The sequence below is a fragment of the Pholcus phalangioides genome, unplaced genomic scaffold (assembly GCF_987345545.1).
Source record: "Pholcus phalangioides strain wild (caught in Gottingen) unplaced genomic scaffold, Ppha-v1.0 ptg000008l_1, whole genome shotgun sequence".
Taxonomy (NCBI): domain Eukaryota; kingdom Metazoa; phylum Arthropoda; class Arachnida; order Araneae; family Pholcidae; genus Pholcus; species Pholcus phalangioides.
Genome location: NW_028301601.1, coordinates 38,183,770 through 38,198,262, shown reverse-complemented (window position 1 = coordinate 38,198,262; position 14,493 = coordinate 38,183,770). Strand labels below are relative to the sequence as shown.

General features: G+C 33.9%; 1 protein-coding gene across 2 annotated transcripts in view; it reads right to left on the bottom strand.

The window, feature by feature from the left end:
* Positions 1–1,526: 1,526 nt before the first annotated feature.
* LOC149084255 (uncharacterized) overlaps positions 1,527–14,493 on the bottom strand; it is a 191,052-nt gene continuing 178,085 nt past the window's right edge. For both annotated transcript variants that reach the window (XM_089234616.1, XM_089234617.1), the window contains 17 exons: positions 14,231–14,350; positions 14,018–14,128; positions 13,125–13,253; positions 12,796–13,008; positions 12,537–12,656; positions 12,324–12,431; positions 10,617–10,745; positions 10,398–10,514; positions 9,101–9,184; positions 8,814–8,936; positions 7,657–7,701; positions 7,308–7,483; positions 6,251–6,378; positions 5,959–6,101; positions 5,585–5,823; positions 3,174–3,345; positions 1,527–3,076 (listed from right to left, as the gene is read on the bottom strand). In XM_089234616.1, coding sequence (XP_089090742.1) covers positions 2,820–3,076; positions 3,174–3,345; positions 5,585–5,823; positions 5,959–6,101; positions 6,251–6,378; positions 7,308–7,483; positions 7,657–7,701; positions 8,814–8,936; positions 9,101–9,184; positions 10,398–10,514; positions 10,617–10,745; positions 12,324–12,431; positions 12,537–12,656; positions 12,796–13,008; positions 13,125–13,253; positions 14,018–14,128; positions 14,231–14,350 — 2,414 coding nt within the window. In that variant the 3' untranslated portion in view covers positions 1,527–2,819. The remainder of the gene's footprint in view (positions 3,077–3,173; positions 3,346–5,584; positions 5,824–5,958; positions 6,102–6,250; positions 6,379–7,307; positions 7,484–7,656; positions 7,702–8,813; positions 8,937–9,100; positions 9,185–10,397; positions 10,515–10,616; positions 10,746–12,323; positions 12,432–12,536; positions 12,657–12,795; positions 13,009–13,124; positions 13,254–14,017; positions 14,129–14,230; positions 14,351–14,493) is intronic.

The window sequence follows — 14,493 nt, the reverse complement described above, 5'->3', positions numbered from 1 at the left end:
TTTAGCACATAATAATTAAGTAATAAAAGCTCTAAAAAGGGGGAAAATATGTTTTTTTTCCCCTTTTCAATCTATAAATTCTATTAATATATCATACAGAAGGTGGAAGTGCACTAATGTAGAGGCAAGATGAAATACTTATTGTCATTCTCTTGAATCTTATGTTAAAATTGGTCAGTTGTTACCAAAATTTGTCAAGACCACAGATCTCAAATAGATAGTCGAATCCTTTTATAACAAACTTCAAGAGACCAGAGATATCGCTTCATTGAAACAATTTCTTTATAAAGGAATTCCAGGTTTTTGCATTGTAACCTATGTAAACTAAAAAAATATCTAAGGGATTAGAAAAGAGATTGTTAAAGCAAGATTTTTTCCTGCTATAACGGTATTCGTTAAAACAGGATTCAACTTTAGTGACATCTCCAGTAAAATCTTAAATATTTGTTTAAAAAGAAATGAGGACATGATTGCGATTCTGAAATCGATAGCCAAAACTATTGATTTTGTACAAAGGAACTATTACTCCCTAGCTGAGGGGTATTCCTAACTATATAGCATGAAAAAGCTGCAAATGAAGATAGAAGTATCAACATCAAACAATAAAAAGGTTTTGTCATCAGAGTATAAAAATATGACCAATCTTAACAGATTATCACTTTGCTGCATTTTTTCTAGCTAATCAGTGTTAATTTCTAATATGGGAATTGATGTCTCAAAAGAAGAGAGAAATAAGGGTCTTGAATTTATCAAACAAAACTGTGGCTCTAGGTTCCTGGCAATTACATTGAAATTTTTGGGGAAGTTGGAACTATTTTATGCTAAAAACATTTTTTTCTTCCTCCCCTAAGGTTGTTGATACAATGTCTGATTTTGAGTAAAAATGTAATTATGGAGAGTGATATGTGATTTTTGAACCTGCTAACCACAGCCAAAGCATCCACTGCCTGTATTGAAAGAATTTTTTCAACATTTGGTGTAGTTCATTCCAGATAGCGAAACAGATTAGCAGACAAAGCTAGTGTTTCTAATGAAGCAAATGAACAATTATTGAGGGTAAAATTATTCAATATGATATACATAAAATATCTATTCGAAAAATGTACTTTTTCTCTTTTTCTTAATAAAATGTTCTGATATAGATCTCAAGTATATTATTCTTTTTCTTTAGTTCGTAAAATTTTGTCTATAATTTCAGTCTATTTTTTAAAGTCATTATTTTTATAAATTAAAATTTTTTTAATTGTATATTTTCTAAGAAAATATAGATTAATGACTAGTGTGATAGTAATATATATATATTTATTTAAATATGTATATATTTTGTTTAAAAAATCATTAAAATTAAAAAAAAATCTGATATAAATAAAAAAAACCCTGATAATTTACGAACCCTGACAGTAGCATATGTTATCACAATCTTACATTAATTGGATGTAAAGTACATTTTATTGGGCAACCAAAAGAAATAGGGAATTCATGTATAATGTGAATGTGTGTATTTAAAAAAAAAAAAGACATGCAAATAGATAGACATGAACCTTTATTAGTACTAGTGAAACTATACAATTTTGTTGAGGACAATCACTGCAAATGCACCGGAGAAGTATAAAAAGTAACTTATAGATCTTTTTTGCGTACAGATCATCTGCACACAATTAAATAAAATTGCTAAAAAAAATAATAAGCACATAAAATAAAAATGACAAGCTGCTTTACATCCATAGTTGCAAGGTGCTCCATTTTTAGCTGCCTCTGGTTGGGGGTGGGGGAAACAAGAGAAATAAGGAGCACCGCTACAACTACAAAATTGAGTCACACATAATTAGCATGTTTAGTCATCCAGGACTACCCAGTTAAAAAAAAATAGCTGCCTGAGATTTTTTTCTTCAAAAAATAAAAACAAAGTTAAAAGACAACGGCTAAACAAAATAATTATCACTGCACAATCTTAAATTAAAACACAACAAACGAACACATAATTTATTTTTTAAGCTTCAAATGAGGTTTGGCACATACGGATATTCATTGAAGATTAAAATCATATTAAAGGAATAGAGAAAAATGTCGCATTGTGTTTCTGCAACACCTGCCTGCTAATATTTACAATATAGCCAAATCACTTGAACAGAGATCAGACTTCTTGGAGTGGAACTTCATAAAGGATTTACCGTGTTTACCAAAAACAGGAAACTATCCAACCCGACCCCACATTTTACCCTTCATACATTTCAAATTTATTTAGAATATTTTTTTACATATTTAATCTATCCTTCAATATGATTTCTCTCCATAAATTTTCTACTGTGAGCTTAATGTGTTAAACCTCATTTGAGGCGTTATATAAACGATCAAATAACGCCCAATCACCACACCTGGCTTTAGTGAATTCCCCATTCTGGAAGTAAGAAAAAATATTTAAAAAAAGTAACCCAAAGTAGAGATGATAGCTCATTTCCCTGACGAACAGCAAACATCCTTGTCTGCTGGATTATTTTCATTTAAAAGGAACATTTCACTGCTCTCGAGGGGGAAGGTTTCAACTGAACAGTTTGGCACATAAAACACTATACCAGCTAGTACAAAAACTGTTTTTTTTCCAACTTTTTTTTTCTTTTTTTTTTCAGGAAAGCGAGCTATTTCTCCATTTTGTGCCATTGGCTCCCTGTTCAAAAAACAAAAGTGCTCATCCAAAAATTTTGGGATGACTATAAAGGATGACGCATCCTTCAGAAGTAAAAACAAGCACTTTTAAAAAATATATATCCCAGTGAAAACACACACACGCGATCATCGAATGTTCATTATTGTCTATTATTTTATAAGCTGTTATGAGATGAAGGATAATAGTCTGGAGATGGCTCTGCTACAGGTTCCGGAGTTGTGTATAACGGATTTGGAAAATCGGGTGGATGTGGCAGTGGACCAGCTACTTTTGGCCTTCTCCTGTAAGCCATCAACCAGCACGATATCGCTACAGCTACTGCAACCAGTGCTAGCAGTGTAGTTATCACTAATGATATTATCAGTCCAAGCTTTGGTAAGCATACATTGTCAATTTCTTCTATAGATGGTCCTGTAGAAAAATTAAAATATGCAGTATTTAAAAAAATGAAGAAACATGTTTTTTTCATTTTAATGAAATTTAATTATAAAATCATCATTTGACTTACCTTCTGTAGGTTGCGATACTTGACTGTCTTTCTTTTCAAAAGTCAAAATTGCATTGGATTGGACCATAATTTCTTCCCTGAGTGCACCTTCCTGGAATCCATCAACTGATAAACCTCTCTCAGGTGCTTGACGCTTCTTTCTTCCAAAAGCATCAATGCCGTCACAATTAACCTATTAAATGTGAAACATATATTGATATTAAATATATTATAAAATAAACTATATACAGTGAAACTGCTACAATGATACTCTGTATGACAATAAATCCCCTTTACAATGATATTTTTTTCAACTCTTGTTTGGAATTGCCTATAGTCTAATATTAAACTCATCTCAGTACAACGATAACCTTTACTACTTACTATAAACTCCTCTGTATATATAACAATATTTTCCGAGGAGATTTCCACACTGAGACAACCATGTCTTTTTATATTTCTTGATCAAAATATTCTTGGTCATATATAACTGATCACATATTTCAGTTTTGAGGATGTCTAATATTATCAGTATTTGGTACAACGTGATCACCTAAAGTGTCATATTGCTACTTTTTGGCATAGTACTGTTACTGTTTTTGTGTGATCGTATCTTTTTTTTTATGATGTGTGTATTGTGATCAACCTCTTTACAGGGGCAATAAAAATCTAACTGAATTTTGTTTATCAATTAATCGATTAAAATTTTTGTGACGAACAAATACTCAAAAGCGCATTTTTAGGTGGTACTAACAATGCTTGATTTTTTAGGAAAGATGCCAACAGCAGCATAATTTTGATGGCACATGATTTTAATGTTGCCTTTCTACATGACTAATCCTTCTACAATATTTTTTCTTGGTCCTCGAAATATTGTTATATTGATGTTTCACTGTAGTATACAGCACTTTTGAGCAAATTTTGGCTGTTAGCGAAACATTCAGATTTCTAAAAAAATCTTATCAGAAGGAGATGTCATTGAGATATCATATGGAGGTCTGTCATCAGACAAACTTGTAATTTTAGGTACATTAATTACAAGTTTGATTCATAACCGAAATGTGCATTTATAACTTGTACCTCAAAGCCAACTTTCCCACTTAAATAATGGAAGTCTTTGAGATTTGTTCCACATTTTTACAAAAAAATATCAACAAAAATCAATCCTCATGGTAATTGTATATTTCATGTAGAACAAAAGTACTGTAATTGCCATAGTAAAGCCAGGGCTTATACAGCTTTGAAAGTTTATTCGGTTTCCCTTAAGTCTAATTCATAGCCAGGACCTATTTAGCACCTTTTTTTAAAGTTTTTTTTAGAAGTGTTGTGAGATGTGATACTTCTTTCAATTTGAGCACAACTCTGGTCTATCGCCATTGGACAATTTAATCCTTTATTTCCTTTCAGGGGTGAGTAAGTTGTGCTGGAAGTATGCGTGTGTGTCTGACAGTCTGTGCGCGTATGAAATTAGCACCACCATCTATATTTCAAATTGTGAGTGAAGTGTAATGACTAAATATTTGTACTATTATATGATCTATTTCTCTCTACGGTGAGACTTTTAACAGATCATTTCAGATCTCTCTGTTTAAATTCTGCTTAGTGATTTGAAGTGGTTCTTTTATGAATGCAGAATATCTAACTGGACTCTTGGGAGGCTTTACTACTAAACCACATATGCAGCACCTCGCCCATATTCCTCGATGGAATTTCTGATGAATGGGTATATGTCGGAATCTGCGTGTGCAAGTTATGAACATAACATGAGGTTTATTTCTGAGGAATGCTCATTATGTTTTGGTTATTGAATGCTGCTATCTGTCTTCCAACTTCAGAAGCAGACAACTGGGCAGGTATTTTTTTTATTGTAGAATCATGAATGAATATTTTGAATGTTGTAGGCCTAATTGCTCTTTGTAGTGAGACTTTTTTTTAAATGGGAGATCAGTGCCTTGAAGTTGGAAAACCACAGCAAACCAACTTCAGCCAACCACTTGGGGAGCCTCTGACAAATGATGATTAACGCAAGGGAGCCACAGCTGAGACAATAGTTTGAGAATCGCAGCACTCTAGTTTCAATTGCCTTTCTCTTTTCCCATTTAAGCCTATAATTTTCTTTTTTTTTCCCCATCTGAAATCTAAAGGGGGTTTGTCTTGTAGGCAATGACGTTGGTCACATAGGGAGTCCATACTTTACTACCTTTATTCTTTGGTATACTTTATTCTTTGCTCCTCTCTTTTTTATTGCTGATTGCCACTCTTCGATGAGCCTATTATTCTCTGGAACTTCACTGGACAGGGAATGTGAACATCAATGCTTGTACAAGTCTCAGGAGAGACATTATACTTATTTATAAATCAACTACAATTTAACTTGTCAGTGCCTCTTCTATCACATTTTAATAAAGTTTCATGAAGACTTATTAACTTACTGGAGGACATGATCCAAAGCAGACCCTTATGTTGCACTGGAAGCGCAAATTATTGCTCGTTGGGAACTTGAAGGCATTGAATCTAGCCATGAGAACTTTTCTATCTGGATCAACTTGCCAGTTGCCGAAAATGCTAGGATCTGTCGCACAACCACTAGAATCTGTCACTTCGTATTGTATTTCTTCATTATCTTCCATTGTCTTCGCGACACAGCTTCTTGCAAAGCCACCATAAATAACTGCAAACAAACAGAATTGTTTTTACTATCGTGATGTAATTGCTGTTTATAAAAACATCTTAACTTTTTTTTAAACAAAGTTTGAATTCTTCAAGATATGTATCAAAGCTATTTTAATATATATATTCAACTCACAGTCTGGCTGCACGTCAACTCTTAACAGAAGATCATCACCGATTTCAGCACTGTTTACTTCATTTCCATCAGCATTTGAGATGGTCATGATGCATGTTGGTGGTGGTCCTGTGTTTGCTATAGTTCCAGATGTTGTGATCATGCTGCAAAAAAATAAATGAAAAGATAAAAAATTCGACACAATAATCGTATATTTTTTAAAGTGTGTTATTTTTTAATAGATATATATTCAGCATATTAAATGGCTGTTCAAGTTTCGAAATAGTGGATTCAATGAAACTTCATGTGTTACCTGACATTGAAGCCGAGTGTAATAGTTTTTTCTCCGGTATTGTAAACACATTTGATATGATACGCTCTTGCCCTGTATGTCATAAGTTTTGGATGTTTCTGTATCACCAAAATAAACGATGCTTCACCCTGTAATAACAAACATAGATTGAAATCGAAGAACCATCAAACTCTCACAAGAGGAAACAATTATTTATAATTTTTGTATGAAGTATGCAAGATGATGTTATGCTTCCTCTAAATTTGTTACTTGGCTGTTCCACCACACCAGTGTGTTTTCCACCATGGGAAAAGTCATAAAAAAGAACTAGAGGCCACAGAAGTCGTGAAATAGAAAAAGACAGAGGTCACAGATATTTTTTTCACGAATCAATTTTTTGATATTTTTCAGAGGCGTATTCATTTCTCAATTGCATTTAAAAAATCATGGCCCTTTATCAAGCTTCCCATCACAAAGCTAGATAACCATGACCATACAGGGGTGGGTGGGTGGCTAAAGATAGTGTTGTCTGGTTTTTTTACTTTAACAACTTTAACTTACATTGATTTACTTTAAAGTTAAGTTGTTTAAAATAAGTCGGTGTCACCAAATAGCAGTATTAAATTGCCAAAGCAAGTATTTAATTGCCTATGGAAAGTAGCAGAATTTTCCTTTGCAGTCAGTGACCATCCATGAATAAGAAACCAAGTTTTCATATTGTATTCAAGCTGATTATTCTGGCTCTTGGTAATAAGGGGGGGGGGGGCACACAAATTCTGACTCTGGATGCAAATAGGTTAAAATGATAGCAGCATGGAATCAGATAACCAAGTATTATTCCCAAAAACATGACTTCATAAAGTTAACAAAATATAGGTAATTAAAATGCTCCCTAAAATGAAAATTTCCAAGTTTGATAAGTATAATTAATAATATAAGATTTTTAAGTAAAATGAATTAATAATAAAAAAATACTGAATAAAAAATACTGCCTCCAAGCCCCGAAATGTTCAGTTAGCAAATTTATCAAAGATTTGGCTTTAAAATAATTGTAATGATGGCAAAAAATTATACTTACATTCACATGAATCAGTCCACATGTGTTGAAAAGTACTTTAAAATCAATTATATCTTTTTCTCTACTGCTCACTATTCTACGACACTGTGGATCTTGGCTGTGTCCTTTGACATATATCACACCATTGAAGCCATCTAATTCGATTGATACCTGAACACCATCAGCCAAACATACAACTGTCGAAATAGAAAGAAAAATTTTGGAAAATGTAAAATAATTTTATGTGTACAAAGCCATACGTTATCAGATTTTATGCTACATTATTTCTAAACATTACCATTTATATATTTATCATGATTTCAACAATTTTTTTTTATTTTCCATCATCAAAATGAGACATTCCTATTACCTGATAGTTCACTTGGTGGCGGCACAGTTCTTGGTATCACAGGTACTGCAATTTAAAAAAAGTATGCTGATTGTATGCATAAGAATAAACAAATCTAAAAAATATACATAGTAAAACAGAGATCTTCAATCCATGGCCTGCGGCCCTTCAAGCTTTTTGCTGTGGCCTGCCAACTATTTTTAGAAAATAGCTACTTTGCATCGAAAATGATTAAATTCCAAAAAAAACGTTAAAAAGAGCTGTGACCACTGGAACTGATGTATATTTAGAACTGCAAGATACTTTCCATATTCAATAGTAATGCTGTGCATTTGATACATTAAAAAACAGTTTTGAGGTCTCTGATTTCATATAGGCTACATACATATGTCGAGAGGCCAAAAACCGTCATCTAAAAGGTATACATAATTGCAGAAATGCTACAAAACACCTTAATGACAGAAAAATTTTAGAGAGAGAGTGTGTGTGTGTGAGTGAATGAATGAATGAGTATTTCGAGAACCAGGTTTAATAACAGAGAATACCATGGCATGACTGAGTGACCTGTGGGCTTTGTGGAAAGCTTAATTTCACCTGCAATGTCTGAAAAGTGGAAGACCCCTGCAGTAGAACTTCAAAATTTGGAAATCAAATACAGTTCAACTTCATTAAGACAAGGTCACAAAAATATTTTGTACAATTGGATTTTGTATTAATGACATTTAATTTGTGCTGAGCGAGTTTGTCTCAACAAGATTCGAACTTGAAATCTCATCCACCATCATATCTGTCTATATACCTCTCTACCACCCTCTATATATATCTCTCCACCCTCTATATTTTATTAAAAGAATAAAAAAAAACCATTTTTATATATACTCTGTTGTATTGGAGTTAGGTTTTAAGTGAGGTAATCTATGTCCCTAAGGGTGGTATTCACCGACTTGATTTAAACTTTAGTCACACAGTTTTTGGATAGGAGATTGACACAGATTGATTAAAAACCTGAACTTAACCAATCTGTGTCGATATTCTATTCAAAAACTGTGACTTATTTAAACCATGCCAATGAATACCATCCCTAAGTCAAACTGTTTCACATCAATAATTATACGTATCCTCATGGATGATGATGGGCAGGAGATAACTATTCAGTGAATGTAAAGAGTCACACTCACCCTCTTCATAGCAACCCCTAGCATCATCATAAGGGTCTCCAACATATTGAGGAGGACAACTGCAAATGGCTTCATGATCTCTGGCAGTGCAAACAGCTTTTTCTCCGCAAATATCGCAAGGGCCTGAAAAAGTATTAAAACACATGAAACAAAAAAATCTTTTTTTTTCCCGGTTAAAATAATATTTGTATGAAAAAGCATGGTAGTTGACAACACCCAACTGTTTTACAATCCATATTATGATTAAAATTAAATCATTTGAAGATTTTTTGATGAAAACTACTTACTCGAACATTGACCAGTACTGAAATCACATTCTTTGTCAGACGGGCAATCATGATGGGATCTGCATCCGTTATCAATGGCTGTACCTAAGAAAACAAGCATACATAACTTAAATAGTCTATAAGGTTTTCGCGGCCATCATTTGATAAAAATTGTTTTTTCGGGTTCGAAGACCGTCGTCCGTTTGAGTTTGTTCTCAACGTTTCCCCAACACTAGTGGTTGGCATCATCAGGAGAATTGATAAACTGGATCAAAGTCAAGTTTTCCGGAGCCTCAGGTTGTATTTATGCACATAAGTGGCTTGAACTACACTATTGTTTTGCGATTGGTCAGTTGATTCTATGGCTGGCAGCGTATTGTAAACAGTTGTTATGCTGGTAGAACCTGATTGGCCGAGAGATGTGGAGTTATCTGATTGGCTGTTGTCATCATTCTGTTGCTGGACCTTGAAGGGTAAGGTTCTTGTTCTTCTGAGAGCTGGTGTCCAGGATCTGCTCAATTTCAAAGTTTCTTCTCTTCTATTATAGCTGTTTTTGTGCTTGTATATTTCAATAGCCTCTCTGTAGATTCGTGGGAAGAAGTGGTCAACATTAGCTATTACCTGTGTTTTGCTGAACTGTACACTGTGGTTGTCGTAAAGCGCATGCTCTGCCACCAGGCCAAACAGAAAAGTCGGCGGTGGCAGAGCATGCGCTTTACGACAACCACAGTGTACAGTTCAGCAAAACACAGGTAATAGCTAATGTTGACCACTTCTTCCCACGAATCTACAGAGAGGCTATTGAAGTATACAAGCACAAAAACAGCTATAATAGAAGAGAAGAAACTTTGAAATTGAGCAGATCCTGGACACCAGCTCTCAGAAGAACAAGAACCTTCCCCTTCAAGGTCCAGCAACAGAATGATGACAACAGCCAATCAGATAACTCCACATCTCTCGGCCAATCAGGTTCTACCAGCATAACAACTGTTTACAATACGCTGCCAGCCATAGAATCAACTGACCAATCGCAAAACAATAGTTAGTTCAAGCCACTTATGTGCATAAATACAACCTGAGGCTCCGGAAAACTTGACTTTGATCCAGTTTATCAATTCTCCTGATGATGCCAACCACTAGTGTTGGGGAAACGTTGAGAACAAACTCAAACGGACGACGGTCTTCGAACCCGAAAAAACAATTTTTATACATAACTTACACAACAAAATAATGTAATATAAAAACAAGCAAAATCAATTAACACAACAAAATAATTACTAAAGTGAAATATAATTTTAAGGATAGAATCAAAACTTACATCCTCTAATGATTGGATCTCCAATGGTATCAGGAGGGCAATAGCAACGATAACCACCCTGAATATTGGTACAACGAGCACTAGGTGCACAAGGCTGTGTTTCACATTCATTGATGTCTATAGAGAAAAAGAAATTAATATGAAATCCAAAAAAAAACTTTTTCAATGGTGTGAGGTCTGCACCTCATGCAGTGTAATTCATCAATTTGTAAAGCATACCTTTACAAAATCCATTTGGCATCAATTCATAGCCTCTTGGACATACACAGAAGCCTTGTTGAGAACCAGTGTATAGACACTCCTCATTTGTTGGACAGGGGTTTGTAGTTGTGCAATTGCGACTCGTTACTACAGAAAGAAGAAAATTGATATTTGAATGCAACAATCGGTCCAAAAAAAATAAAAGGTATAACTAAATTTTCTGGACTTTCAATTAAAAAAGTATGTAACATCGATATTAGGTGGATATTGTATCAAATCTGCATTTCCTTATATGTTTCAGACATTAATATTTTTCTAACACAAGCACTTCTAGCTTAGTATCGTACTAAAATTTATAGTTAGGTGGTTATACTGGCCAAGGTCTTAAAACCACAAAAAATAGAAAATCTGATCCCGAAATATTTTTCTAACCATCAGATTTAATGACGATAGGTCTGAAAGCCATGTCCAGACTGACCTGAGAAAATGAAAGTTCTACAGAATTTCTAAGAATAAAAGGCAAGATGAAATACAAAATAGCTAAAGGGGCAAAAAGATATAAAAAACCACCATCCTTTTTTATGATCTCTAAAGATAAGAGTGATTCAAAATTCCACTGCCAAAATTGAAGAGAAAGGTGTAAATGACAAACATTTCATAGGAACATAATGACAAAAAAAGCCATTTAAAGTAACATACATCAAGGTATGGCTTTGATAACTGCAACAGACAAGCCACAGTTTGCCTGTACCGTGAGAGATTTCCAGACAGACGAGTGCCTGTTCAGGTAATGTTCACCATTTTATGTCGGCAACTGTAAAACTTTTGCTTATGTTGCCTCTGCGGAAGATTCACTAAGAAGAGTTGTGGCAACTGGATATATCCTAAATATGACCCAATGAATGCAGCAGCATTTTCATTCTTGTGGATGGAACTTGGAATACTTCCTGTACGTAGAACTGTTGTTCTTACATTTGTAAGTAAAATAAATCTGATAAATCTTCGAGAAATTTCATGTAAAATGAATGATTAAGCTAACAGAAAATACATTATAAAAAATTCCTCAGACTTGAATAGTTTTAGTGCATGCAGTAAGACTTAGTGCCAACAGTCTGGACATTCTCGGAACTTATCTTTTCCATCTGCATGTGTGTGTGAGAGAAAAATGAGCTGACTAAATCACACAGACTCACACACTACCCCTATGGCTCACGAACCTGACTGCATGGCATACATAGTTTAAAATAAAAGATATGTGTTTAGTATCTCCATCTTCCAATAAATTCTCCTTCATCTAATTGTGAAATGTTTTATGAAACTTAACTTCAAATTTTGGACCGTTTCTGGAACTAATTAAATGATTTTCCATAGAAATCAACCAAAAATTGTGTTTCATCAACAAAGATTTTGGCTTAAAAATGTTATTCCGGAATGAATTATCTTTGTTAGCTGAGGCATCACTATTATGCGATGTGATGTCTGCTGATGGTGTTTACTTCAATATGTTTCTATACAAGTTTTGTTTGTTTTGGTACACCTGACTTTTCCTGCCATTTTGAATATGAAATTTGAATCATCTTTTGCGATCATATATTATTATATAGTTTTGATTAGAAACAGCTTTACTGAATTCCATTTAAAAAATTTTGATAAACACAGTTCTTTTTAAATTATATTAAAATCCAAACAATTAAGGAATAAATTTATTTATGGAAGAACCCTTACTCAAGCAGTAGTCACCCATTCGATCGTATTGTGGTGGGCAACCACATTCTTTGTCATTCAAACAGATCAAATTTCCAGGGCAAGTATAATCCACTCCACACTCTTGAACTATAAAGGAAAAAGTGTAGATATTTATCAAATAAAAACCATACATTTCCTAAACACAATTTCTAGTGAGCTTCATTACCCAAGTTCAGACAAATTATTCCTTACCATAATAACAGTGGATTAGAGGATTGCCCCTATATCTAGGAGGACATGTGCAGGAAGTCTTATGGTTTTCACCTCTGCATATTGCATTTTGCCCGCAAGGATGTCCATGTGTGCATACATCTGAAAGAGGTATAAAAGCTTGTTGGAATGCAGATTTTTTTTTTTTTTGTACACTCCTAGTTTAACACTAAAGTCATAAATCAAATCTATTAGGTCTATTTTAAGAATAAGTATAGTTGATATTTATTGAACAAATTACCATAGCAAGTTCTTGTTGATACATCACACGCCTCATGATACAAGCAATCTCTATTACTCTTGCATCCAGGTTCTTCTCGCAGCCTACATTCTCCACCATATGGTTCACCCTCGTATCCTTCTAAGCAATTACATTCGTAGCTGCCTGGTGTATTTACACATTTTGCATTATGGCCACACAGATCATGACTGGCTTCGGCGCATTCATCAATATCTAGAATTTTCATTCAAAAATTAAATTTATGAAGTGGTGTATGCTCATGCATAATCAAAGATTTTATTTATTCAAGTGTGTATTATAATTATTATGCTCAATTTATGAATACGTACCCATACAAACACCACCGACAAGCAGTCTGTAGCCTCTGGGACATACACAGAAACCAGATTCTCTTCCGGTGTATACGCATCTCTGATTGTCTGGACAAGGATTTGTCGTCGTGCAATTTATGCTTGTCACTAAAACGAAATGAATTATATTAAAATAATGTGTAATATGAACAGAAAATTTATTTGTCAGGTCATCTATAAATGATGTTATTCTTTTCCTGCACGAGAAATAAATCAACAAGGCACGTGCCTGGAACACAATTTTTGATCATCATAATGATTGCCTCTTGATTTGACATGTCTTTGTCACTTGCAACAGTTTTGGAAACTGTTTGAAGCTAGTCATAATTTTGGATGGAAAAAGAACTTGTCCACTGTACACCATTTGTATCAGTTTTTTCCCTTTTTTTTTGGAACCATCAAGAATTTTGGTGAGACATTGATGCAAAACTGGCTTACAATATATGATGAGATAGTGCATAACCTCATATAACGAATGCCATGACGTATGCATGTTTAATTTGTATTAAAGGCAATCCAACAAAGTGTTAGTGTGAATTCTTTTTTGGACAGGCAGGGTATATTCTCTGAAGACAGCACCCATAGAGTGTTTTAATATGTTAGGATTCATATTTTTTTTTTTGCTATCATATTATTAATTAGAAGATATTCGAATAAATATGTATTGTTATAATTGATGGTTTTTAAATCTTTCATTAATAGGAGTGCATGAAAAATAGATTTCAATGTTTCTCATTTATGTAAAACTTATGAAAGATTGTCAAAAAAAAGAGCTTCAGTGCTTTTTGATTGAATTAAAATACTAATGAAAAAAGAATGAATGATATTTTTGAAAAACTGGCTCTTGTGTCTAGCTAAAATCATAAACTTACAGATACAGAAATCAGACATTCGTCTGAAATCTCCAGGGCAGCCGCATGTTCCATCAGGTAAGCACAGCAGATTTCCTGGACAATTGGAATCACTCTGACAATGAGGTCCAACTGAAGCAAAAATGATAAAATGAATGCTCAAGGGAAAAAAAGAATAAGTTCTCAACTTCGACCATCAAACAAAAAAACAAAAATGAGAGTTATAAAACCTACTTGTATAGCAATGTTCAACAGGATTTCCTCGGAATCCCGGCAAGCATTCACATTGCGGACTGTGATCATGCACGGTGCATTCTGCATTGTGACCACATGGATTGCTAACTATACATGGATCTATATGAGAAAAAAAAAGCAGTAATGTTATATTAACTGATTTTACTGACTAACTTGATGGCTTCGATTAGCTATCTTTAGCTATTAGCCTACACTTTGATCGTTGCCAAAAGGCCAAGAAGTTAGTGATCTCTAGATTTAGG